The 27,448-nt window shown below is 41.8% G+C and overlaps 2 protein-coding genes across 7 annotated transcripts in view; one reads left to right on the top strand and one right to left on the bottom strand.

Annotated features, from left to right (window-relative positions):
- The window catches only part of RNF115 (ring finger protein 115), a 94,633-nt gene extending 80,063 nt beyond the window's left edge, over nt 1-14,570 (bottom strand). For 3 of the 4 annotated variants that reach the window (XR_007454625.1, XR_007454626.1, XM_049616462.1), the window contains exon 1: nt 14,342-14,570. Coding sequence is in view for 1 of the 4 variants with exons in the window: in XM_049616462.1 (XP_049472419.1) it covers nt 14,342-14,443 (102 nt within the window). In the remaining 3 variants the exon portion in view is untranslated. Of the gene's footprint in view, nt 1-11,950; nt 12,052-14,341 lie in introns of all 4 variants that reach the window. The other variant, XR_007454627.1, reaches the window with a different exon arrangement.
- A 259-nt stretch (nt 14,571-14,829) lies between these two features.
- POLR3C (RNA polymerase III subunit C) lies at nt 14,830-25,532 on the top strand. Of its 3 annotated transcripts, none has more exons than XM_049616454.1 (15): nt 14,830-14,931; nt 15,976-16,142; nt 16,896-17,151; nt 17,262-17,447; nt 19,345-19,433; nt 19,982-20,086; nt 20,202-20,312; nt 21,985-22,065; nt 22,320-22,371; nt 22,723-22,783; nt 23,224-23,374; nt 24,092-24,193; nt 24,324-24,373; nt 24,790-24,939; nt 25,366-25,532. In XM_049616454.1, exons 2-15 carry the CDS (start codon nt 15,996-15,998, stop codon nt 25,445-25,447), a joined length of 1,623 nt encoding a protein of 540 aa, XP_049472411.1. In that variant the 5' UTR covers nt 14,830-14,931; nt 15,976-15,995; the 3' UTR covers nt 25,448-25,532. The 3 variants fall into 3 exon arrangements, with proteins under 3 accessions (XP_049472411.1, XP_049472413.1, XP_049472412.1); XM_049616455.1 differs by having other exon boundaries at nt 14,832-14,931; nt 20,220-20,312; XM_049616456.1 differs by lacking the exon at nt 17,262-17,447.
- Nucleotides 25,533-27,448: the final 1,916 nt, after the last annotated feature.

The raw sequence follows: 27,448 nt of genomic DNA, 5'->3' as shown, positions 1-27,448 counted from the left end.
GTGTCCCACTTCAGCTCAGGTCATGGTCTCATGGTTCGTAAGTTCGAGCCCTGCGTCGGGCTCTATGCTGACAGCTAGGAGCCTGGAGCCTGCTTCAGATTCTGTGTCTCCCTCTCTGTCTGCCCCTACCCCACTCACGCTCTCTCTCAAAAATAAACATTTAGAAAATTAAAAAAATAAATAAATAAAACTATCAATTTAAAACTAAAAATACAGGAATAAAGATTTATAATTTTTAATTTAACATTTATTTATTTTTGAGAGAGAGAGAGAGAGAGAGAGAGAGCGAGCACAGCAGAGGAGGGGCAGGGAGAGAGGGAGACACAGAAACCAAAGTAGGCCCCCAGCTCTGAGCTGTCAGCACAGAGCCCAACACGGTGCTCCAACCCACAAACCGCGAGATAATGACCTGAGCTGAAGTCGGACGCTTAACCACTGAGCCATCCAGGCACCCCAGGAATAAAGATTTAGATTACACTTTTTAAAAAAAATTTTTTAACGTTTATTTATTTTTGAGACAGAGAGAGCCAGAGCATGAACGGGGGGAGGGTCAGAGAGAGGGAGACACAGAATCTGAAACAGGCTCCAGGCTCTGAGCTGTCAGCACAGAGCCCGACGCGGGGCTCGAACTTCACGGACCGTGAGATCATGACCTGAGCCGTTTAACCGACTGAGCCACCCAGGCACCCCTAGATTACATTTTTAAAAGATTTTTAAAAATATTTTTAAGATTAAAAGATTTTTTAAAAGATTTTAGATTACATTAAATAAGAGACTTTTAAATAAAATAATTTAGCACTGCCCTCCTTTCTACTATGTACCCACAAAGCAATCCCAGAACCTCTGATGCAGACCTCTTTATCAAAATACAATAGTGAAGACACTCCATCAATGAGATAAGAGAACTTTACAAATATGATTAATTTACTACAGGAAATATCCTAGGACAGGAAATGTCACATACAAACTGGTTGATAAAAGTAGTCATTGACCTTTAGAAAGTAAGAAAATAATGAGTTAACTGAAGAACTTTAAAAATAAAAGAAACAAAGGCGCCTGGGTGGCTCAGTCGGTAAAGCGTCCGACTTCAGCTCAGGTCATCATCTCGCAGTTTGTGAGTTCAAGCCCCGCATTGGGCTCCGTGCTGACAGCTCAGAGCCTGGAACCTGCCTCAGATTCTGTATTTCTCCTCTCTGCCCCTCCCATGCTCATGCTCTGTCTCTCAATAATAAATAAACATTAAAAAAATTTTTCTTTTTAATAAAAGAAACAAAGATTTTATAAAATAGTCCTAATAAAGAAATTATCCTGGGCCAAATTTACCTGTCACTGAATCAAAAGTCTTCAAAAAAGTTTTACTTTATTCAATCAACATTACCAGCATTAAGATGTGTTCTGTTTCATTTAACAAAGAAAAATCTTGGCATTGCTTTATATTATGATGTCCTCAATCCTAACATTTTCAAGATTGTTCATTATCATAAAACAAGAGAACATAGCTTATAGCTTACAAAGGAGATTCAATTCAGAAGTAAAATCTTTATCCCAGTAAGAATAATTCAGTGGATATCACATGATCTAAGTGGAAAAATTACAGAACAAAATTCCTTCACACAAAATCCCAAAATACCCAAAAGCTCAAATCACTAAACCACAGAGAGGAATAAACACAACTGCTTCATTTTACAAGCAAGGAAAATTAAGGCTCTTGAAAGATTCAGTAATTTGTTTAAAGGTTAAAACTTTTCTCCCCCACAGTGCTATAATATTTTTTACACGTAAGTTAAACCACTTATAGAAAGGTCTGATAACAGTTGTAAAAGGAGAACTAATGAATGGTTAGTTCTATAGTTTACACCAGTTTGTTTATTCTGAAAACCCTATCCTTTTAAACAGATCTCAGACCTAAAATGGGCAAAACACATTTGCTCTAATCTTAAGATATCTACCTTATTTTAATCTTTAAACATAAAGTCAAAGGGAGGAGGAAATATTTAAATCCTAATTCCACTACTCACTTATCCCAACATTTTATGAATTTCCTTACTTCTGGACACAGTCTTCCTAGTACAGCTCCAAAAATATAGTAGGCACCAATGAATAGTTCTTGAATAAATGCAAATAGAGTACTGCCATTACTGCATGATATAGTGCCTATATATTTTGATGTTATTATCAAACACAAACCAAATTCTAAGTGATATTCTTCACAGAATATACGTGTAGTCTCAAAGAAAACATCCAAACTCGGGGCGCCTCAGCAGGTTAAGCATCGACTTCAGCTCAGGTTATGATCTCACGGTTCGTGGGTTCAAGCCCCGTGTCAGGCTTTGTGCTGACAGCTCGGAGCCTGGAGCCTTCTTCAGATTCTGTGTCTCCCTCTCTCTCTGCCCTTCCCCCACTTGTGCTCTGTCTCTGTTTCTCAAAAATAAACATTAAAACAAAAAAAATTTTTTGAAAATATCCAGACTCAATTACACTCAGGAAGAGAATCAGACATACTTCCCTTTTATTTTATAGCAATAGTGTTACAGGATGATAAACCTATCTATTGGACTTATTAAAAACCATGGGAACTCTCAATCTGCTCATCTTTCATTTTTTAAGATTTTTTTTTTAAGTTTATTTATTTTGAGACAGAGAGCATGTAGGGAAGGGGCAGACAGAGAGGGAGAGACAGAACCCCAAGCAGGCTCCGCACAGACAGTGAGGAGCCCAATGCAGGGCTCAAACTCACCAATCATGAAATCATGACCTGACCTGAAATCAAGAGTCGGATGCTTAACCGACTGAGCCACCCAGGCACCCCTTAAGATTTTATTTTTAAATAGTCTCTACATCCAACGTGAGGCTCAAACCCACAACCCCGAGATCAAGAGTCACACACTCCACCAAGTGATCCAGGCACCCCTCAATCTGCTCATCTTATACTGACCATATGTTAAAAAGTATGCCAGTATAATCTTAAAACAAGTCTCCCTCATTGAATCAGCACCTACACTTGGCGCAGAATAACCAGTAATTTTAGTGATTGGTAAGGTTGAAAAATTTAGGGAATTCAACACTTTTATGATTCTCACTTATAAACATTACCTTCGACCACTTTTTAACCTAAAACATGCAAATTAAAACTAGCAGTGAAAATTAATTTGCTGAATTTTCTATTTACATGTTATTAAACAAAAAGTAATTGTACCATTATAGTTTTCACACTACATCAACAATCAAAATTAACCACAATTTTTTCAAACCAACAGGCTTAAGGTACAAAATTTCTATTCCTCAAACTAACTTATCTTAACTAGGAATACTAATGCCTCTAAACATTCAACAGTGACCATAACAAGATCAGAACGTAACAGCTGACACTATAGATGAAAATCAGAGAACCAATCAGCTTAATAACTTTGAGAATAAAGTAACTCACACTACCACTTAAATCACAGAAGATTCACTAGAAGCAGCTAAATTCCATTCAACAAATTCCGTGACAAATAATTACTAAAGGGCATCTGGTGGCTCAGTGAGTTAGGCATCTGAACCTTGATGTGGGCTCAGGTCATGACCTCAGAGTGCAGCATCCAGGCCCACACAGTGTGGCATCCAGCCCCAAATCAGGCTCTGTGCTGACAGTACGCAGCCTGCTTGGGATTCTCTCTCTCCGTCTGTCTCTGCCCCTTCCCCATTTGTGCTTGCTCACACACACTCTCTCTCAAAATAAATAAATAAACCTTAAAAAAAGGACAATCAGCTATTCATATGTATGGTAGGTAACTATGGGAAGTTCTTCTGTTTATAAGTTGTCAGATATAAAAACAAAGCTACATTCAAAAAACCAAGAGGCTCAACTCTGCCCTCCCCCTAACTAATGGTAAGTAGTCTGTTAGACCACTGCTTTGAGTCAAACTTTTATTCATTAGTTGACACGTCTGTGCTGTTTTAGGGTATTTTATGAACATTAGTATCCCCATGATTTTCAACATGTACACAAAAGCAGAGAGTAGTAAAAAGAAAAGGCCTACAATTACAATTCCTTCATTCAACAAATACTTATTGAATGAATACTACGCACCAGGCACTGTTCTAACCGCTGATGAACAAGGAAGCAGCAATATTAACAGTGGTGAGGAAAAGAGAAATCTAAAGGTATAAATGAAGAATTGTCTAAAAGTAAACCAAATCTAAAGGACAAACTCTGAATCTTTCAACATGTAGAAAATATTGCACTAACATAGGAAATTATAAGCAAAAGAAAAGTAGAATAAGTGATAAAATGGGAAAATGTTTTCCTATATGACTAGAAGGCATCCCAGTGAGGAGAATACAATCATCTAGGGGACATTTCGAATATCTATTGAAGTGTTTCAGCTGTCAGAGCAATTTAAAAAATGCTACTGACATTTAATGGATAAGAGGCAGGAAAACATAGGAAACTGCAGCACAAATATTTTTATTCTCAAACTTCATATGGATAGTTAAGGAGATTAAAAAAACATCTTTATGAAAGCCTAGGTCCTACCTCCATTCTATATATAAACACCAAGTCTTTCTGCATAATTTTAATATGCATTAAATGTCCAGAAAAACAACAACTGAGTAAAAACAGAGAAAGATATACTTTATTTGGGCCTTTTCTAAGAATTGCTCACCATTCTGGTAGTTTGCATATCATGGTATTAAAGTTGCGAATACTCTTGGGGCACCTGAGTGGCTCAGTTGGTTAAGCGTCCGACTTTGGCTCAGGTCATGATCTCACAGTTCTTGAGTTCCAGCCCTGATGGGGCTCTGTGCTGACAGCTCAGGGCCTGGAGACTGCTTTAGATTCTTTGTCTTCCTCTCTCTTTGCCCTTCCCCTGCTTGCTCGTGCCCTCTCTCTCTCTCTCTCTCTCTCTCTCTCAAAAATAAACGTTAAAAAAAATTAAAGTTGCAAATATTTTTAAAAATTTTTAACGTTTATTTTTGAGAGACAGAGAATGAGTGGGAGAGGGGGCAGAGAGAGAGGGAGACACAGAATTCGAAGCAGGCTCCAGGCTTTGAACCGTCAGTAGAGAGCCCCATGTGGGGCTCAAACCCACCAACCATGAGATCATGACCTGTGCCCAAGTCAGAAGATCAACCGACTGAGCCACCCAGGTGCCCCACAAATATTCTTTTAACAGTCTACTCAGGTAGTTGTTACGTCTACGTTTGGTGCCAACATCCAGTATATTATACATACTTCGTTATGGACAACTGAGTACTTACATACTGAAATATGTATCATTTTATCATGAATTGTTTTCTTTTTATTTATCCTTTATCTTACAATGAGAGAATTATTTTATCATTTTAAAAACTGTATGTGTAAGAAATTGTACTATATGAATTTCATTTCATTAAAGAGAGCATTTCATGGTTACGTGCCCTTTTCTACCTCTTTCTGGGTTAACTGAGATCTGTAGGTATCCTACAGTGATGCTGATCTTCTAGCCTCGTGGTTCTCAAACCTATCAGACTCAGTGCCCTCTTTTGATAATAAATATTTTGAAATGCTCTCTTTATTTTGAGAATATATATTCGAAGCATGGTGAAAAGTAAACATAATGGAATCTTTATTGGAAGATGGTTCTCTAGGTTTAAAGTCATTTCAAATCTAGACAACATCAAAGTGAGTGACAAAGAGGTGAATACAGGATACACTGTAAGAACTTCTCTGTGACACTTGCTGAAACTGTCAAGGAGAGAGATGACCCACCTTAACAGATTTTCAAGGAAAACAAAACTAACTGGCCTATTCACAAAAAGAGGCTGCACAATCTATTTAACATGCAAGAAAAGTATGCTCAGTTTAAATCACGAGAACCAATTCATTTTTTTTTTTAATGTTTATATATTTATTTATTTTGAGAGAGAGCACTTGCACATGCATGCAAGCACACTCAGAGAAGGGGCAGATAGAGAAAGAGGGAGACAGAGAATCTCAAGTAGGCTCCATGCTCATAGTGCAGAGCCCCACATGGGGCTCTATCTCATGAACCTGAAGATCATGACTTGAGCTGAAATCAAGAGTCAGAGAAGGGGTGGGCCTGGGTGGCTCAGTCAGTTAAGTATCTGACTTTGGCTCAGGTCATGATCTCATGGTGAGTTCAAGCCCCATGTCAGGCTCTGTGCTGTCAGGGCAGAGCCTGCTTCAGATTGTCTCTCTCCCTCTCTCTCTCTGCCCCTCCCCCCGCACACAATTTCTCCCTCTCTCTGTCTCTCTCAAAAATAAATGAATAAACTTAAAAAAAAAAAAAAAAAAAAAAAGGAGTCAGACGCTTAACTGAGACACCCAGGCGCCCCCAGAGCCAATTCACTTCTATTTGATATACATGCACCTGCAGACCTCTAAGGAATTCTGACTTGCTAACAGCTAAACTTAAAAAAAAGGATTTAAAAATCTTTCAGAATCTAACCTAAACTTCTGTAAGTGAAACTGAGAACTACCCAAAATGTTTCCACTAAGGGGCACCTGAGTGGCTCAGTTGGATAATCATCAGATTCTTGACTTTGGTTCAGGTCATGATCCCAGAGTCATGGGATCAAGCTCCCACCCACACTCCCATCGGCCCTGCACTGAATGCTCAGAGCCTGCTTGGGATTCTCTCTCTCTCCTCTCTCTCTCTCTCCCCCTTCCCTGCTCAGGCAAGCTCTCTCTCTTTTATGTTTTAAAAATAAACATATTTTTTAAAAAACATTTATACTATGGTAGGGCCCTATTTCTCCACGAATAACTATTGCTCATTCCTACACTACCTTTCAATCCAAGACTACATACCTCCATTTCTCTGAATGCTCAGGCTTCCAAGAGGCACATACCAATATTATTTTACAGTCGTATATATGAAGGTAAACTGAGAGGGTCTGGTGTTTCAGCTGTGGTCAGCTGAGTGAATTAGTATCAGAACAAGGATTGATAATTCAATTCACCCTCTCTGCCAAGAGTTTAAAGACACTAAAAGTTTAGGGGCGCCTGTATGTCTCAATCAGTTAAGCGTCCGATTCTTGGTGTTGGCTCAGGTCATGATCTCACGGTTTAGTGAGTTCAAGCCCCACATCAGGCTCTGCTCTGGCATCATGGAACCTGCTTGGGATTCGATCCCTTTTCCTCTCTGCCCCTCCCCCACTCACACTGTCTCAGTCTCTCTCAAAAAAAAAAAAAAAAAAAAAAAAAAAGACACTAGACGTTTAAACACAAAATCTCCTGAGCTCATAAAACTTCTAAGAGAGCTGTAAGAGAATGAGAGAAATTAAAACTTGAATGATGGTAAGATGAGCTATGAAGAACCTAAAAGTTAGGCTTGTTGTCTGCTTTTTGCTTTGTTTTCAAACTGGAATTTCCAGGTGTCTTACTAAGTTACAAGTCGTGTTACTACCTCAATTAATTCCCAACTGACAAAAAATGTGGATACTTTTCTTTTAGAAGTTACCCTACAGTGTGTAACTTGAGAGGAGTAATCCAATTCCTCTGGTCTCAGTAACCACAAGGAGAGAAAGTGACCCCAACAGATACAGCTATAATGGAACAGCAGTCACTAACTGCTGTCCTAAATAATCCCTGTCATCAGGGCTTTGGCTAAAATTATATGGTCTCAATTATCTTACTGAAAATTCTCATCAGAATTCTCTCCTAAAATTAGGGAGAAAAAAAGCCACATCAGAACAAAACCGTAAGCACCATGGACACAAGAAGACAATCTCTTTATCCTTCTACACCATGGTTCTTCAACCTCCGCTCTCTTGCCATTTTGGGCCCAATAATTCTTTGTTGTAGGGACCTGTCCTGTGCACAGCATGTTAGCAGCATCCCAAGCCTCTATCCACTAGATGCCAGGAACAACTCTCCCCCTCTCTGCAATTGTGACAACCAAAAATGTCAATAGACACTGCCAAATGTTCTCCTGGGAGGCAAAACTGCTCCTAGTTGAGAACCACTGCTTTACACTGTCTCCTTTATTGCTCATTATTAAACTGTGAAGAGATTAAAAAGAAGTCAACATGGAACACCTGGATGGCTCAGTAGGTTAAGCGTCAGACACTTGATTTCAGCTCAGGTCATGATGTCACTGATTGGTTTGTGAGTTGGAGCCCCACCTCTGGCCTGCACTGACAGCATGGAGCCTGCTTAGAATTCTCTCCCTCTCTCTCCCCCTCTCTCACATGGGCTCTGGCACATACTCTCTCTCAAAATAAATAAATCAACTTAAGAAAAAGAGAAAGAAGTCAGCAGTCACAGGCTTATTCTTAGACCCCTTCTAATTTGAGTATATATAAAGAATTAGAAGCAATCCACACCTTCTTTCCTCTTCGAAATAATAGGACTATAGCATTTTCTCCCTGAATGTACATAAAGGTCATAAAAAGCCAAGTAAACATAAAGAAACACAAAGTATTAGAATCCAGTTGGTACTTCCCAAAAAAGTACAAGGGATTTTATCTGCAGTAAGTTTAATATTTTTGTTTTTCCTCATACTGAAAAAAATCCCAAGATTTCCCCAATATATACATGTCTACATATCAGTAGAATTTCAAGGCCAGAACTAGCCTTCTACTTATAAGAATACGTATTTCTTATTTCTAGATCCTGGCAGGGACTATATTTACTGACACTGTATACTGAAACTTCACATGGTAGTATCTTATAGCACTGGCACTTTTTTTTTTTTTTTTAACGTTTATTTATTTTTGAGACAGAGAGAGACAGAGCATGAACAGGGGAGGGGCAGACAGAGAGGGGGACACAGAATCTGAAACAGGCTCCAGGCTCTGAGCTGTCAGCACAGAGCCGGACGCGGGGCTCGAACTCACGGACCGTGAGATATGACCTGAGCCGAAGTCGGACGCTTAACCGACCAAGCCACCCAGGCGCCCCTACTGGCACCTTTTTGATAAAGACCTCAGAACACTAAAGCCACTACTTTTAAAATATTGGGTATTCAACTTATCATTCAAGCAATATTTATAAGCAACTGCTACATAGTACTAGATAATCAAGCAGACTTTTTAGCTGGTGAGTCACCAATAGCAGAATCCAAGATATCTAGTAATTAAAACTTCACAGGGTACCTGGGTGGCTCAGTCAGTTGAGCGATGACTCCTGATTTCAGTTCAGGTCACAATCTCATGGTTCACAGGATGGAGCCCCCAGTGGGGCTCTGTGCTGACAGCACAGACCCTGCTTTGGATTCTCTCCCCCTCTCTCTGCCCCTCCCCCCATGTGCACATGCATATGCACACATGCTCTCAAAATAAATACTTAAAATAAAATAAAATAAATAAATATAACCTCTCAGGGGCATCTGGGTGGCTCAGCTGGTTAACTGTCTGACTCTTGATTTCAGCTCAAGTCATGATCTCATGGTTCATGGGTTCAAGCCCTGCGTAGGGCTCCACACTGACAGCAGGGAGCCTGCTTGGGATTCTCTCTCTCCCTCTCTGACCCTTCGCCAATCTCTCTCAAAAATAAATAAACTTATAAAAATAAAAAAATAAAAATAAAACCTCTCCGGCCCAGCTCATATCACTAAATTCCTTCCCAAAGTTCAGTAACACTACTAACATTACATGGACACTGCTCTGGGATCTTTGTATGAATCATGCAACTTAAATAGCAAAGTCAGTAGGCTTAGAGTTTTAAGAGTCACAAAATCTTTAAGAAATGTACTTAAAAAATTTTTTTTGAATTAAAACAAGAACTATACTCTTTAGCTACTCTTATTATGGAGTGGTTAGAAAGTTTTCCCGTATTAGAGTTATTATAAGCACACCACAACGATAATCCCTCGTATAGTACCTGGTAAAGAACCAAAGAAGGTAACATTACTTATTGACAAGAATGACATTTTATTAGAGCAAAGATGATATAATAAGGAGATGTGAAAGAAGCCTGTTAGTTCCTTCAGGCAGAGTCTCAGAGGGAATACACTGGCAGTCCTTAATTAGACCGGTCTCTTTCCGGATTTGGATACTCTGATCTCCATAAAACACTTAAGAAACACCCTCATTTCATCAATACCAAAAGGAGTTTGCTCTGCATATGATTTCTCTCACCTGTTTAATGAAAACCCTACCAGATTCCATCCCAGGTAATATTGTCTGGCCTTGATTTATTTTTTTTTAAATTTTTTTTTTTCAACATTTTTTTATTTATTTTTGGGACAGAGAGCGACAGAGCATGAACGGGGGAGGGGCAGAGAAAGAGGGAGACACAGAATCGGAAACAGGCTCCAGGCTCCGAGCCATCAGCCCAGAGCCTGACGCGGGGCTCGAACTCACGGACCGCGAGATCGTGACCTGGCTGAAGTCAGACGCTTAACCGACTGTGCCACCCAGGCGCCCCATGTCTGGCCTTGATTTAAAAGAGGGGCAGGGTAATGTGCAGATGGAATGACACCTTTACATTCCATGACACAGCCCTATATGGTACTACTCAGTCATCCCTCAATGTAGCATAGTATCCCCATTAGTCTCGGCTTCCCGTTGTCTCTCGATAGGACATCAGGTGAGGTAGAAGCTTCTGCTGTGCCTTGAAAATAATTTTAAATTACCCAAAAATACACAATGCCACTTACCCAATCATATGTAAACTTGAAACCTTAAAGGCTTTAAACCATATAATCAAATTCTCTTATTTTAAAATCCAAATTTCACTGAAATTATTTTCACTGTAAACAGGGAAATACTTTTCAGTAAGAGAAGTTCCTAAATCCATAGTCACTTCTAGAATAGAGACTCTTTGATGAAGTCTAACGATAACAGTACCATTGAATATATTTTCATTCTAAAATTCTCTTTTATTATTTCTCCTCATTTCTTTGTATCTTTTTTCTAAACGAATCTTTTCTTCTCTTATCTGGGAGTATCCAAACCAAAGACACACAAAGCTAAAATGGATGGATCAGGGTTAGCAGTAAGACGTGTTATTTCACCAAATTTATTCAACTAAATTTGGTTTAACCTATAGAGCATTAGGCATACTCCAATCTCTCTCAGACGTTATCACCAAAATTATTTTTTTTAATACAGACATTAAAGTTAGCTGGGCTCATGAATCTTTCATAGTAGTAGGTCTGACAAGAAAAACAATAAACAAAAACCTAAGGGGAGTTTCAGGGCTAAACCGTTTGGGTAAGCTATTGCTATTACCTGCACACACTTCCAAATGAATCGAAGTTCTGTACCCTAGGGGCACCTGGGTGGCTCTGTCGGTTAAGCGTCCGACTTTGGCTCAGGTCATGATCTCAGTCTGTGGATTCGAACCCCACGTCCAGTTCTGAGCTGTCAGCACAACTTCAGATTCTGTGTCTCTCTCTCTCTGTCCCTCCCCCAACTCATGCTATCTCTCTCAAAAATAAATAAATAAGTATTTAAAAAAATTATTTTAAAGAAATTCTATACCCTAGAAATTGGGGAAGGCAAAAGAATGAGTTCCAAAACCTTGCAACTGAACACCATTATGTTCATTATGTTAGTCCCACTGAACACCATTATGATTCTACAGAGTGAATAAATTGGCAAGAGATGAGGTGGTTCTGAAGCAGGCCTTCTTCCCACTGACTGGGTCAAGAAACCCACCTAGCACTAGCTCATTAAAAGCTGACAATAAAACTCAATAGTCCACTTCTGGTGTTCAGAAAGGACAGCACTCAGGGATGACTGTTCTTGTGATCCAACTAGCACAAGAGTAAGCACCCTTTTGAGATGCAAACTAAATCTAGACAAAGAAGAGCTTTATTCCAGAAAACCTGGCTCTGGATACCCTCAGAAAGACATCTGGTTTCCCATAACATTCGTCCAGTTCAAGAAACAACGCATGCCGACTGTATGCTAAGTACTTACAATGAAAGGAATCTCAAGTTTACATAAAAAAAATTACTTTTAAAAAACTTTTCAATGTTTTCCTATGTATATGGAAATCAGATTAGTGACTTACCAGTGTCTGAGTTGGTTTTTCAGTAGCAGAGTCAAGTTTGTACTGAATCAGATACTTACTGGCCTGATCGTTCTTACAACCAACGTGTTCAAGGTGACAGTCTAGGGTTAAGGATATAGAAATGGCCAGGAAACAAGATGAAACTCGCTGGCTCATCTGTGAATCAAAACCATACCCCTGACTACACTGCACCTTTTTCTAAAAATGAATGACAACAATGATTTACTAAGCGTTTCTTCCTTCTTCCTCAATTTACTCTTTTCTACTGCAGTCCAGCTACTCTCCTCAATCTGAATTCTACCAATCCTTCAAAACTCAATCTAAATGCAATCTCAACTGTCGCTTCTTCCCTGACTTCACATCACCAACGCTCCCGTATTCCCCTTCTCACTGAATTCTAAACCACGAACTATCCATCCTCATTCACCTATGTTGTTACTTTTTTCCATGTTTGTCTGGTCTTTCCAACAAAACTGTGAGGTCCTTAAGGGCAGGAACCATGTATTCCTTGGTACTGCCCCCAGGACTTTCAGCTGAGAAACTAATATGTACACCGGAAGTATTCAGTTATATTTAATTGCATTGGGTTTCAACTTACAAATCGGGTATGACAGATAATAAATGAGACTAAAAAGGCATCAAACTAAGACTTAAAAAAACACCTACTAAGTCTTTCAAACTATCTCTTTTCAAGACCACGAAGTGGGGACTTGAGAAGAGAAGAAATTGTGGCAAGTTAGACTGTTTTCTCATTTTTACAGGCAAACAGCAAACAGCACTTAAACACTGGAAGACCCCAATGTTCAACAAGGCATCACATTCAGCCTGTCACTGGTCACACATACCGGCTGAATCCCAGGCTCCCTCTCTGTGGTTAAGAGAGATTTCTGGAGGCTCTGGTGTCTGCTGGCAAAAAGAGAAAAAACAAAAACAAAAAACAAAAACGAGCAAAAAAGAAAAAAAAAAAAACCAAGGCATCGGCTCTTAGCACTGAAATATGGCAAAAAGTGTGCACACACATACACAACCCAATCAGCAAGCAAAAGTGAAATACCACATAGATGCAACTATGACCCTGGAGTTACAGGGGGTGGGGCAAAAACAGAGGAAAGAAAATGCCATAGAAGTCTGAAAAGTGCCAACTTTTAGGTGAAAAGGCTAAATACCCTTTAGGCCCTTAATACCCTTAATTCACTAGACTTCATTTGTTTCTAAGAAATAAGACAAGCAGACATACTTTAACAGGCTTTCTCACAGACTGCATCGGAGACACTATAAACACGGAGGTGAGTCCTTATGTAGCCACCCTGTCTTAAGGCTGAACCTGGATACTGCCAAGGAAAAGAACGACCGTAACTGATTCTAAAGATGGCTGGCCAAGGGCAGAATTACCATTCATCCCTGTGGGTCTCCTTGCAGTAGCTTATAACCCAACCCAAAAGAGCTGGGTTTGAAGGGTTGTAGCCGGCTCGCCTGCTGCAGAAGCACATTCTTTACAACCACAGCACTACCTCTCTAGAGGCTAACAGTATGGCAGAAAACTGGTGAAAACCAATTTTATGTCAAAGGATGCAGTCCCCAGCATTCTGTCCTGGATCTTTTTATTAAGTAAATAGGCAGGAATGGAGAAGGGGACAAGTAAGGGAGGTGATGCTATAAGACACGGGCAACAGGACAACCAAAATAACCAAGCTGCAACAATATGTCCTGCCTTCTTCCCAAAGCCATTCCCTTCAATAGTGACAGGGAGCACAGGCCGTCTGCAAGTCATTAGCACACTTGTTTTCACTTTCACAAGAACCTCGGAAACCAATGAAGAGCAAAACCCCCCTCACCTCCCCAGAGCTACCTTCCAACCCTCTTTTTCTTTCTGTGCTTGCTTCCTTCCTTCCCTAGGGACAACCGAATAGGGACAATCCTCAGCAATCCGCTATTTGGCTCCACTGGAGAAGGGGGAGGGGGGAACTGGTTAAAAGTGGAAAAGGCCACAGAGGTAGATGAGAAACAACTGCAGAAAGAGTACCGAGAGGGGGAAAGAGAGGTCATCGTGGGAAGGAGACAAGGTGAAAAAGAGGGAAAGAAAATTGAAGGAAGAGTTGTCAGAGAACTTGCTAAGACAGACAAAAAGATGGAGGGGAGAGGGTCAAGAGACGAGAGGAAGCGAGGGGCAGGTGGAGCATCCGAGGGGGGAAAGGGCTGGGCGGGAGCTCCGGAGCCGGGGCCGGGACTCCCGGGGTCTGTGACCAGCCACCGGAGAACAGTGAGCAGAGGGTATTTGGGAGACGGGTGTCAGAGGAATCCGGGCTGTGCAGGAAGCTTCAGACCCATTCGGGGACTTCGGGGCGAGGAATCCACGCGGAGGCCCAAGCGCAGAGGGCACGGGGCTCTTACCGGTAGTTTCGGGCTGACCTCGCCCTTGCAAAAGTGGCAGAAAAACCGGTGCGCGGCAACAGCGGCGCCCGCGCCCGCCCCGGCTGCCGAGGCCTCCGCCATCTTTCTCTTCCGCCGCGGCTGTCCGAGAGGGCAGCGGCCCGTCCCTCGTCAGGCCGCTACCTCCCGGCTGCGGTCGCCGCCTCGGCCGCCGCCGCTTCCTCAGGGCGGCCCGCCGCTCCAGCGCCCGCGCCGGTCACGTGAGTCCGCCGGGCCCAGCGAGCCGGCGGCGCGGACGGCGACCCCGCGGCCCGCCTCCCGGCACCAGAGAGGCGCAGGAAGGAGAGTCCGCCCGCCGCGGCCCGCCCGCCGGCTCTTCAGACAGCGGCTTGCAGGTCCTCCAACCTTCCAGCGAGAATAAAGAAAGAGCGTCACCGGAAACCACTGAAACTCTGGGGTAGAGCGGCACGCGTTGTTTCCCTTTCCCTCCTACTGGTCATCCGCGCGCTGGCGTGCGAGGCCGTGGGCTCCCCCTCTGCCCCGGCGGCCAGCGGGAGCCGCAAGAAGCCACCGTGGGCTACGCGGCGGCATTAGACTGCATTCACCCGGAGGTTAGTGGGCGAAGCGGCCTTGTCTCTGGACCAGGGGACCAAGTCCGGAACGGGAAGCTGCGTGAAGGGTGTGCAGAGTCAGGAGCTGAGCTCCTTGGAAGTCCTTTTCTGAGGATGCTTGCCTGAAGACGTGTGGGTGGGAATACTGAGGCAGAGAGGCAAAGATTTGATCTCTGGGGATTTGGGAGAATAAATGAACAAACCAGTGTTTGGTAGCACTTGGGATAATAAGGAAGTAATCATACTGTATGTAGAGTCAACTATGTCTGTTTCTGTTTGTGTCTATTTTGTCAAGAAGTAGAAATTTCAGAATTAAATACTGCCCTTCAGACAACATATTTCATCTATTTGAAGCACCCAGTTGAGAAGTTTTCCTTTATTTTTCTAAGTTGTCATTTCCTTGATGGACTGGGAATGCCATTACCTGTTCACTCCCAGTGGGCTGTGAACAGTGGCCTTAATTCTCCCAAGCAAATGAAGTATAGATAGAATTTAAGGTCTATGGCATTGCAATACCATCTACAACAATTTTTGAAGAACATTAGAATCACACATAATCCCATCAAGGTCAATTTGACATATAGTCTTCGAGTCTTTTGTCTTTTTTTTTTTTTATGCACACATATTTCTTTTTTTGTTTTTCATAATAATTGAGTTTTCCTCTACATTTTGCTTTGTAACCTGCTTCTTTCACTTAATGAACAATTTTCTATGCTCGTACATAAACTTTGTTTTAAATGGTGGCGTAGTATTCCATTGTATGGGTGTGCCCTCATTTACTGAATTAACTCCTTATTGTTAGACATTAGGTTGTTTCCAGTATATCAGTATTCTAAGGAGAAGTACAGTGACATCTTTTATTTATTTTCTTGAGACAGCGTATCTAAAATGAAATTATTAGGTTGAAGGTATGCAAGATGTTAATTAAGCCTTTTGATATGTAATGTCAAAATTGCCCCCAGAAAGTACATGAATTTGCACTCAGCAGCTCTGCTTCCAGCATAAAAGAAAAACTTTCCATCATATAGCTTTTTTCCCCCCTAGCTCTGAGACTCCTTGGTACAATGACTCAAGCAGAAATTAAACTTTGTTCTTTGTTGCTGCAAGAGCATTTTGGAGAGATTGTAGAAAAAATAGGAGTCCACCTAATCAGAACTGGCAGCCAGCCATTAAGAGTAATTGCCCACGACACAGGAACATCGCTGGATCAGGTATGTGTAGACGACATTAATTTGCTTTCATTCGTTTACCTACCTTTAAATACTGTTGCTCCTTACCCCACAAAATAGAAAAGGGAGAGAGTCTCCCCTAGGTTCAAAACAGTGTTATTGGTGGGGGCAGGGGGGTGGGAAGAGATATAGGCCTCAAGGTTCTTCTCGAGGTGGCTCATCACGGCTTCTTAGGCAAATCTTTGCTCTCATTATGTCAGACCTCATTTATTCATAATGAGTCTGTTAATCTCAGTGCTACCTTTAAGGAATGAGTACAATGGAAGGAAAGTACATTGTACTTTGAACGATCAGAGGAAATATGAGCATCACAGGGAGAAATCTTGCTGATTTCTTCCATTGACATGTGATTTTTTTTTTTTAATTTTTTGATGTTTATTTATTTCTGAGACAGAGAGAGACAGAGCATGAGTGGGGGAGGAGCAGAGAGAGAGGGAGACACAGAATCCAAAGCAGGCTCCAGGCTCTGAGCTGTCAGCACAGAGCCCGACGCGGGGCTCGAACTCACAGACTGTGAGATCGTGACCTGAGCCGAAGCCGGACGCTCAACCGACTGAGCCACCCAGGCGCCCCGACATGTGATTCTTAATAACTGTTCCAGTGGAGGGAAGGAAGAAGCACAGAGGTTCTTAGCCAGCTATCTCCTAATACTTAGTGAATTGTTGGACAAAAATTGGCAACACAAATGAGCTGTGTCTTCAGATCTTTCCTTTCTTTCTTTTGGGTCCCATCTAGGTCAAAAAAGCCCTTTGTGTGCTCATCCAGCACAACCTGGTGATATATCAAGTGCACAAACGTGGCGTAGTGGAGTATGAAGCCCAGTGCAGCCGAGTGTTGCGAATGCTTAGGTATCCCCGGTACATCTACACTGCCAAAACACTGTACAGTGACACTGGAGAGCTCATTGTTGAGGAGCTGCTGTTGAATGGCAAAATGACAATGTCAGCTGTTGTGAAGAAAGTGGCAGACCGGCTTACAGAGACTATGGAGGGTCAGTACTGTATCCACAGCTGTTAGCAAAAACATAGGTTAGCTGACTGCAGGAGTGGACCCGCAGCTAACTTAGGCCATCTCACCTGCCTCTTTCCTCCTGTTGTACAGATGGCAAGACCATGGACTACTCTGAGGTATCAAACACATTTGTGCGACTAGCAGACACACACTTTGTGCAGCGTTGCCCCTGGGTGCCTGTTACTGAGAATTCAGACCCTGGGCCGCCACCACCTGCCCCCATTCTTATCATCAGTGAAAAGGACATGTACTTGGTTCCTAAACTGAGCTTGATAGGTAAGGAATTTTGACCCCTAGAACTGTGACATGCCCTAATTGTGGATTCTTCCTCAATGATCATTAAATGAATGAATGAATCCATCCAGCAGTTACCAAGGATTTATTCTGTGGTGTAAAATGATAAACAAGTCCCTGACCTTTTGGGCCTTAAGTCTAATGTAAGAGACTTACATTAATCAAATAACCACATAGATATGTAACTAATGGTGTTAAGTATTATGAAGGAAAAGTATGTGATGTTATGAAAACATATAACGGGACCAGATTTATCAAGGTTTAAAACACATGCTTCTTTAAGAAAGTGGCATTTGAACTACTATTTGAAGCAAAAGTAGGAACTAACCAGTGACGTAACGTACGAAGGAGTACAGAGGACAAACATTGTTAGCAAAAGGAATAGTATGCAGTGAGGGGAAAAAAATAGGTTATTTGAGGAAGTAAAAAATGGGTCAGTGTAGTTAAATCATGGTGAGCAAAGGTAAGAGAACTATGAGATAAGGATAGAAAGGCAGGGAGGCACCTGGGTGGCTTCTGACTCTTGATTTCAGCTCAGGTCATGCTCTCACAGCTGGTAAGATCAAGCCTCACGTCAGGCTCCATGCTGACAGCACAGAGCCTGCTTGGGAGTGGTTCTCTCTCCCTCTCTTTCAAAATACATAAATAAACTTGGGGCACCTGGGTGGCTCAGTCGGTTGAGCGTCCGACTTCGGCTCCGGTCATGATCTCGCGGTTTGTGGGTTCGAGCCCCGCGTCGGGCTCTGTGCTGATGGGCTCAGAGCCTGGAGCCTGCTTTGGATTCTGTGTCTCCCTCTCTCTTCCCCTCCCCTGCTCACACTCTGTCTCTCTCTCTCCTTCAAAAATAAATAAACATTAAAAAATTAAAAAAAAATACATAAATAAACTTAAAGAAAAAGATAAGCAGGGGCTAGATCGTGCAAGACCTTCTATAGCAACTTTTTTTTTTAATTTTTTTTTTAATGTTTATTTATTTTTGAGACAGAGAGAGACAGAACATGAGCAGGGAAGGGGCAGAGAGAGAGGGAGACACAGAATGTGAAGCAGGCTCCAGGCTCTGAGCTGTCCGCACAGAGCCCGATGCGGGGCTCGAACTCACGAACTGTGAGATCGTGACCTGAGCCGAAGCCAGACGCTTAACCGACTGAGCCACCCAGGTGCCCCTATAGCAACTTTTTTATCCTAAGAGCAAAGATTTTTCTTTAAATCCAAAGGATTTAAAGGAAGTGACATGACCTTATTTGCATTTTTAAAAGAATTTTCTGCCTGCAGAAAGGATGGGGCAAAAATAAATGTTGACAAACCCATTGAAAAATTATATCTAGAAGGGGTAAAGAGGACAGAAGTACCAAGAATGACATTTGTGTGTCTGACTTGCATATGGGGGAGGAGGATGGTCCCGCTTACTGAAAGGAAGCATTGGAGCAGGAGCAGTTTGAGGGAGAAAGATTAAGACTTAATTTTGTGACTATATGGAGCCTTCAAATGGCTTCATCATTAAGTTGAATTTCTTTTTTTTTATTATTATTATTTTTTAATGTTTATTTTTGAGACAGAGAGACAGAGCATGAACGGGGGAGGGTCAGAGAGAGAGGCAGACACAGAATCCGAAGCAGGCTCTAGGCTCTAAGCTGTCAGCAAAGAGCCCGATGTGGGGCTTGAACCCACAGACCACAAGACCATGACCTGAGCTGAAGTCAGACGCTTAACCGACGGAGCCACCCAGGCACTCCAACTTGAATTTCTTGTAGCTCCTCAGCAATTTTAGCCTAGAGGCAGCTGGAGGTATCTTGGGATGGAGGGACACCTGCTCTTACGTTCAGTGATTTCCTGTCTTCATATGAGATGAGCCTCACTAGTCACCTGTTTTATTTGGCAGGAAAAGGTAAAAGGAGAAGATCATCTGATGAAGATGCTGCTGGGGAGCCGAAGGCCAAAAGACCAAAACATGGCACAGATAACAAAGAGGTAATGGGGCTTCTTGATTAGGAGTCCTCACCCTGATGAGCAGAAAGAGCACGAAGATAACAAGCCCCAAGAGAGATGACAAGGTCCTTGGTTGAGAAGTAGGAGGATTACGAACTTCATTAAATGTTGGCCAGGAATAAACTATTAATGTGAACACCATTGCCGTCCCCTTCTGAGGCTTCACTTCACTTCTGTCATTGGACAGTGGTAACAGCTTATGCCAGAAAAAAGGCTTCCTGTTTTCTCTCTGAAATAAGAGGCAAGGTCATATGCTGAGAGCAGGAAGAGAGGGGTAAATGGGAGACATAACGAAGAGTTCAGACAGAGAAAGATTAGAGGTGAGTTTAGAGAATCTAAAGTTGGGTATCGTGAGTTTGTCTTGTCAAGGCACTATGCCACATGATTGGATGATTTTTGTCCAGTCCACGTAGTTGCTACTGAATAGGAAAAGAAATAGTGAACAGCTAAATCCAGTTCTTCCCCCGCAAAATTCTTCACCATATTTTCTGTACCAAAATGTTTCTCTTTAATCCTTTTCTCCTCCTCAGCCCATTCCAGATGATGGGATTTATTGGCAGGCCAACCTTGACAGATTCCACCAGCACTTCCGTGACCAAGCCATTGTCAGCGCAGTTGCCAACAGGATGGACCAGGTGATATCTGAGTGGGTGGGACAGTGGCCTGGATCAGAAACATTCACTTATTTGCCAGATGTGGCCATTGGCATATAGCCAGAGCCAGCACAGCAGAGTGAATTCTGAATTCCAGTTCACTTTTCAAACCCAGACCAGCAGCGAGATCGTGCGGACTATGCTTCGGATGAGTGAGATTACCACTCCCTCTACTGCTCCCTTCACCCAGCCGTTGTCTTCCAATGAGGTAACTTTCGTGTTCTTGTACTAGTTTTCTGACACACTGTGGGATATTATAATTCTTCTACATCGAGCCTGGGATTAGGTTGAGGTCTGAGCCTTTGAACGAGTTTTTATTGTTTCAGGTAGGACAGGGATTCTCTTCAGATGGTAGCTGCTGAAATATTTGGCCTTGGGGCTCCTGGATAGCTCAGTTGGTTAAGCATCCAACTCTTGATTTCAACTCAGGTCTGATTTCATGGTCATGAGATCAAGCCCTGGCTCTTGCACTGACAGGGCTCAGCACTGACAATGCAGAGCCTGCTTTGGATTCTCACTCTCCCTTTCTCTGCCCTTTCCTTGCTCTCGTGCATGCACACTCTCCCTGTCTCTCTCTCTCTCGCTCTGTCTCTCTCTCTCTCTCTCCCTTAAAATAAATAAATAAACATTTAAAAAAGAAAGAAAGAGGGACGCCTGAGTGGCTCAGTTGGTTAAGCATCCGACTTTGGCTCAGGTCATGATCTCATGGTTCATGAGTTCGAGCCCCACATCAGGCTCTGTGCTGACAGCTCAGAGCCTGGATCCTGCTTCGGATTCTGTGTCTCCCTCTGTCTGACCCTCTGCCACTTGCACTCTGTCTCTCGCTCTGTCTCAAAAATAAACATTAAAAAAATTTTTTTTTTTTTAAAGAAAAAAATATTTGGTCTCTAGGGATCTAGCCTTTAAAAACCTAAACCATTACCTTGGTCAAAGTACAAGCTATTCCTAATTGTTCTTAGACTCCACTATTTGGAATCTGAGAACCTTTGTTGGTGCTCAAACATTATTCGGTCCCTTACATTTGTTTTGTTGAGTATATTCATTTTGTGTATTTCAGATTTGCTTTTAATATATGTCTTTCTTAAAACATGAAAAACTTAATGTATCAAATAACATATTTAATTTCATAACAATATGTATCCATATTAAATATAATTATATTTTCATTTTATATTACTTAAAAATTTTTGAACTTGTTACATAACAAAGATTTCAGGGTTTTTTATTTTGACAAAAATTATTACGTGACCTATATTCAGACAGCATAGAAATGCATAATTTTTTTTAAGTTGTAGCCCCCCCCTAAACTTTTAGGAATGATGGACATGTTCTATATCTTATTGTGGGTATAATTGTCAACACTCATCAAACTGAACCTCTAAGATCTGGACTTGTTACTATGTGTAACAATACCTCAGTTTAAATATATAGTTTTGTATGATCCCAGCCCCAGGGATTCCTGTTAATAGTTGGTACTTATCTTTATTGTCACATTTATGTAGATATATATATATATATATATATATATATATATATTTAGCAAAAAAATAGGATTTTACTTTACATACTCTTCTAAAGTTGCTTTTTTCATATGACAGTATATCTAAGCCACCTTTTTCATGTCTGTATATTTAAATCTGTCTCATTTTTTATAATGGCAGTATCATATTCCACTTAGTAGCCATGCTGTACTTTATTTTAATCAGTTGCTTATTATTGTGCATTTGGATTGTTTCTAGTTTTTTACTCTTACAAACAATGCTGCTATACATTTGGACATATTTATACTTCTGATACCTAAAATTAAAACAATTTTATCTCAGTAATGTCAGCAATTCTAAGTTCCCAAACCCATTTTCACCATCTCTTTTGCTCCATAGATCTTTAGATCCCTGCCTGTTGGCTATAACATCTCTAAACAAGTTCTCGATCAGTATCTCACTCTACTGGCAGACGATCCAGTAAGTCTGAATTTGCTTTCTTTCTTTCTGTTTTGTTTGTTTGTTTTTTTCTTTTTTCTGCTATGTTTACGATTTATTTCTGCCACTGAAACCTGGTATCCTCTGGGAGCCTCATTTTCTACCTGGCCAGCTCAGACAGATAGGAGGGCTACCTGCTGCAAACTCTTGGCCAGATTTGCTCCTTTGGAAACAGAATCACTGGACTTTCCATTCAGTTAACACTCTCTCTCTCTCTCTCTCTCTTTTTTTAATAGCTAGAGTTTGTTGGAAAGTCTGGCGACAGTGGTGGAGGAATGTATGTCATCAGTATCCTTACCAGTTATTTCCTTACTGTTGGGCAACCTGAACTATGAAATAGAATAGTGACTTATGAAAGAAGAGACTGGATAATATTCAGTATACTAAATAATTCAGAAAACTGAACTACTACATTAGATGATAAAGAAGTAAAAAGGACTTTTAAATAACCAAATTTTAGTTCCACAAAACCCTGACTTAAATCCTAGTAAATGAAGGTATTGAAATACTTTCATACTATAAGTGAGACCAATGTGAAAGATAAAATTGCATTTAAATTTTAACTTAGAGACTTAGGAATAAAACTAAGATCCCAGTGACCAGGCCAGAACGTTACTGACCTTAATCCTCTATGTGAAGACCTGCATAAAGCTCTAGGATCCCTAGCCACAGCCACTCTGGAGTCTGTGGTACAGGAGAGGTAAGGAGATCACCCTGCTCAGGGTTGGGGTCTGACACTTCCTTTCCACACTCCATTTGAATAAGCAATTTGATCATTCTGTAAGCAAGCAATGTAGATACATCTCGGTGCATCTTGCCCCATTTTTCCACTGGACTGTTACAGATCCCACCCACTGCTACTCTTCACCCTAAATATCCTCCTGCTTAATTCCCAGTGATGCCAATTAACCAGACTTCCTAAAGCCTTTCCTTACAAATGCAGGAACTGAGGTACTCACGGGAGTCAGCAGTGTGGTCAGCAGTACCGTCACCAGTCTGGAGTTGTGAGAGAACTCCCTGACCACTGCTCCTCTCTCTGGCCCTGGCCCCACACATGGAAACAGAGCAGCCGCCATTTGTGACTCAGAGCTAAAACTTACCTATGTTGGTATGCCATTTACTTTCTTTATTCCTTTCCAGATTTGGGTCTCGCTGTGCCAGAATATTCCGTCTAGTTTTGCAAAAGAAACACCTGGAGCAGAAACAGGTAGAAGACTTTGCAATGATTCCAGCAAAGGAGGCAAAGGATATGCTTTATAAGATGCTCTCAGAAAATTTCATATCACTCCAGGTAACCAGTGGCATAATGGTCACCAACCAGTGGAGCTGGCCTAGGGTGAAAGAAACTTCTGAGGCAAACATCCTGAGCCCCAAGCAAACTCTCTGTCCAGCTGTGAGATGGAAAAAAAAAAAAAAAGATTAACCAAGACATAGTAAGAACTTGAAAAAGAATTGGGGAGCTTTAAGTGGCCTAGTTGAAAAGAGGCACAGCCAAGAAATCACCCCAGAATCACCCTTTATTCCTCAGCTCTTAGTCCCTGTGATTTGTCCTTTCTTCAGGCATTAAGTTTATTACAGATTAAATTTCTCAGCAGCATCTTCTGGGTCTTCACTACGTGCAGAGCCATGTAGTATACCCTATGACGAAACAGAATCTCAATTCTGCCCCTGATTCAGTTATATTGAGCAAAGTACCTACCGTCATTTTTTCTCATCCTTAATGTGATGGATGGTGGTAATAAAAATAATGTGGTTTATCTTAAAGATCAAATACAATCAATAAGCATTAGTTGCCTTCTCTTTCTTCCCCACTGAGGATGCCAGCAATCATATAGACAAATCTCTTCATGTGGCCGATTTTGCCATAAACCCAGATGCTGAATGACTGGAGAATAGAAGAGTATAAGTGAAAGAAAGGGCTGAGTAGCTCTGGATGGGACAGGCGTTTACTCTGCCAGTTCTAAAGAAGAGTCTGATTTCTCTTTTCTGTCTTTCTGTGGACAAATAGGAAATTCCCAAAACGCCAGACCATGCCCCATCCAGGACCTTCTATTTATATACTGTGAACATCCTGTCAGCTGCCCGAATGTTGCTGCACAGGTGCTACAAGGTAACTGCTTCTGGACCTTCTCCCCATTCCTTCCACCCAACAAGTCTCACCCTCATGCCCCCTTTAGCTATTTTACTTGAGCTACTTAAATAGAACCATGTGCATTTCTGTGTTTCTTCTCTCCCCTCAGAGCATAGCCAACTTAATAGAAAGGAGACAGTTTGAAACCAAAGAGAACAAGTAAGTAGCATTTTCAATTGAGTAATTACATTTTTCAAGGTCAAAGTCTCGAAGGGAAATTTCCTGTAGAAATAGAAACCAAAAGAGACAATAACCAGTCTAGTTGCATTGAAATATTGTCTTGGGTTGACATAAATCATACATTAGTCTAAACTGCTCTAATATACCCCCAGTAAAATAATTTGGCAGATTAAATTTATGAGAAACGTACAAACTGGCATTAAACAGATGAGAGGCAGTAAGAGTTTGAGGAGTGAAGTCGTATATTTAGTTAAATTTGTAAAAACTATGGTTAGTGGGTGACAGTATCTATTTGATCAGGAACGTGGGAGATGGGGGAGTTCTGCCATAAGGCTAACAGGTAAGAGAATCTCCAAGGCTAGGGGACATACCTCAGAGTTGTGTTTGTCTGACAGGCGTCTGCTGGAAAAGTCACAGAGGGTAGAAGCCATCATTGCATCTATGCAGGCTACAGGTGCAGAGGACGCACAGCTACAAGAAATAGAGGAAATGATCACAGCCCCTGAACGCCAGCAGCTAGAAACCCTGAAGCGTAATGTCAACAAGTAAGTATCATAAAGTTCAGACCTATGTTTCAAAATACCTTTCAGAAAAATCCACCTTGATACCCTGCTACCACTCCAACTTCACCCAAGCAATCCTAAACTCACTATCTTCCTCCCCAGCTCAACTGGCAGAATTTAATCCACCTGTTTTCCTAAGCTAAGAACTCTGAAAGCATCTTCAGCTTCTTCTCCCTTACCACACTCTTATTCACCAAGTCTGTTGATTTAAGCTCAGTAGTGTGCCTCAATCTGGCCTTTCATCTTGGTCCTCATGCAGGCCCCCATCACTTATTTTCTAGACCTTTGCCGTCACCTCTGCCTTCAAACTATGTCTTAAAGTGCCTTCAAGTCCATTTTCCATGGCCTCCGATCATAAATATGCTCATGAATGTTCAGTCTGGAAAACGCTTTCCCTTTTTCACTCAGGTTGGATGCCAGTGAGATCCAAGTGGATGAAACCATCTTCCTGCTGGAGTCATATATTGAGAGCACCATGAAGAGACAATGACCTGGAAAAAGAGCCTTCCTCAAAAAGTCTGAGGAGATTGGAAGGAAAAATAAAGGCAGTGCCTGATGCATTCTTTACAGTGGAATATGTTGCAGATTCTTATACTGGAATGCCCTCTCCATGCCTCCTGCCTAGAATACACCAGAAAGTTTTTTAAAGTTTGCTGAAACTGTCTTAGCCCCATCACTGTATTCTCCCTTCATCAGATTTTGACAGAGGAAAGGACCTTAAATCAACTAGAGTAATCATCTATCAGATGCATCATTTCTCACCAGGAAATCAGCCGCACCTGTGTTTGAACATCCCTAGCAGTGGAAGAAACTTTTTCCTGAGTAGTTCATTCCATTCTCAAATTACCCCTGTTCTCTATTTTGTTAAATTGTAATCTTACATACACACAAACACACACACACAGTAGGCGATGGGCCAGCAGGTGGATTGGCCTCAGCATTCACAGCAGAATCTAGTTTGCCATCTCCAAGCTTCTAGCACATCTGAAACTGTGTGTAAGACACAGCACAATGCCTGGCATATGGTAAACACTCAAGAAGTCATTGCCTTCGTCTTCTCCATGGTTTCTTTAAAGTAGCAATTCTAAGTTTTCTCTCTCAGTACCATGGGTAGATGATTCATCTCAATGTAATTTGTCCCAGTAGCTTCAGTTCATTTAAAGCAGGTAGGTGTCGTTACAATCTTTTTAGTTTCCTCTTACCAGTGTCCGTTCTAATTCATTAAGATTAATGAATTAGTGGGGCGCCTGGGTGGCTCAGTCGGTTGGGCGGCCCACTTCAGCTCAGGTCACGATCTCGTGGTCCATGAGTTCGAGCCCCGCATCGGGCTCTGGGCTGATGGCTCAGAGCCTGGAGCCTGCTTCTGATTCTGTGTCTCCCTCTCTCTGTGCCCCTCCCCCGTTCATGCTCTGTCTCTCTCTGTCTCAAAAATAAATAAAACGTTAAAAAAAAAATTAAAAAAAAAAGATTAATGAATTAGTCTAATTCAACAGTCAATTGCCAATTCATTGCTAGCCATTATACTGGATATAATATACAAAGATAAATATGACACCGTCCCTGCCTTCAAGCTACTCACCATCCTTTACTGAGCACCTGTCAGTGCCCAGGACTGGGCCAGGCTCTAGGGATACAAAGGTGAATATGCCAGTATAGCCTAGAGGGAGGAGACAAATAACAAGGAAATAATGAGGGCTCTAGTAGAAAAGTATTTTGCACAAAGAGGTAAGGAAAGGAACCACAGAGAAAGTCACAATCTCTTTTGAATGATGAGGGTTTGCCAGGTGGAAGGGGAAAGGGGTCCCAGAGGGAAGCAGAGCTTGGTTCCAGGAAGAACTGCAAATAGGATGTGACTAGAAAATAGGGCATAAATCCTGCCAGAACTGAGGCTGGAGAGACGGGCAGGAGCAAGGGGTGGTGGGTCCTCGCTATACCGTGCTTAGTAGCTTACCTTCTGAGCCATAGGAAGCAAGATGATTAGCTTTGTGTTTGAGAAAGATCACTCTGGAAGCAGCCTAGAGAATGAAGTAGGGGAAGGACTATTCTGGAGACTTGGGATAGAATCTCAGGCAGAACATAAGGAAGGCTTGGACTGGAACAATGGAGGCTGGAGAGAGAGACATGGATTTGAGAAAGTTTAAGGAGGTAGAATCCGCTGCATTGAGTTGGCATTTGAGTGAGAAGAAAAAGGGAGGTGTCAAAAATGTTTCCTGAGTGTCTGGCGAGGAGTCTTACGCAATTAATTCGTGGTGGCACCTACTATGGGAGGTAGGTGCGCGCAGAGCGACTACGGGCGGCTGATGGTTCAGCCCTTGGCCGGCGGGATTGGACACGTGAGTTGAGAAATCAGTCTGGGATCACTCTTCTAAACAGAGAAGAGGGGAAGAAAAGGGAAGCTGAGATTGAGAGGTTTTCTTCTTTGTCTCTTAGTAACTAACATTGCACCCGTGGCTCATCCCCCAGGGTTCTACCTAACGTCCCGGGGCATTTG

This window comes from Panthera uncia (genome assembly GCF_023721935.1).
Source record: "Panthera uncia isolate 11264 chromosome C1 unlocalized genomic scaffold, Puncia_PCG_1.0 HiC_scaffold_4, whole genome shotgun sequence".
NCBI classification, from domain to species: Eukaryota; Metazoa; Chordata; class Mammalia; order Carnivora; family Felidae; genus Panthera; species Panthera uncia.
This window is presented reverse-complemented; position numbering and strand designations above follow the sequence as displayed.

What these genes read in the sequence shown, in the direction of transcription:
- POLR3C (XM_049616454.1), top strand. Translation starts at nt 15,996, where the DNA reads ATGACTCAAGCAGAAATTAAACTTTGTTCTTTGTTGCTGCAAGAGCAT. An exon ending in GCTTACAGAGACTATGGAGG is followed by an intron (nt 17,152 to 17,261) that starts GTCAGTACTGTA and finishes CCTGTTGTACAG; the next exon opens with ATGGCAAGACCATGGACTAC. An exon ending in CTGAAGCGTAATGTCAACAA is followed by an intron (nt 24,940 to 25,365) that starts GTAAGTATCATA and finishes TTTTTCACTCAG; the next exon opens with GTTGGATGCCAGTGAGATCC.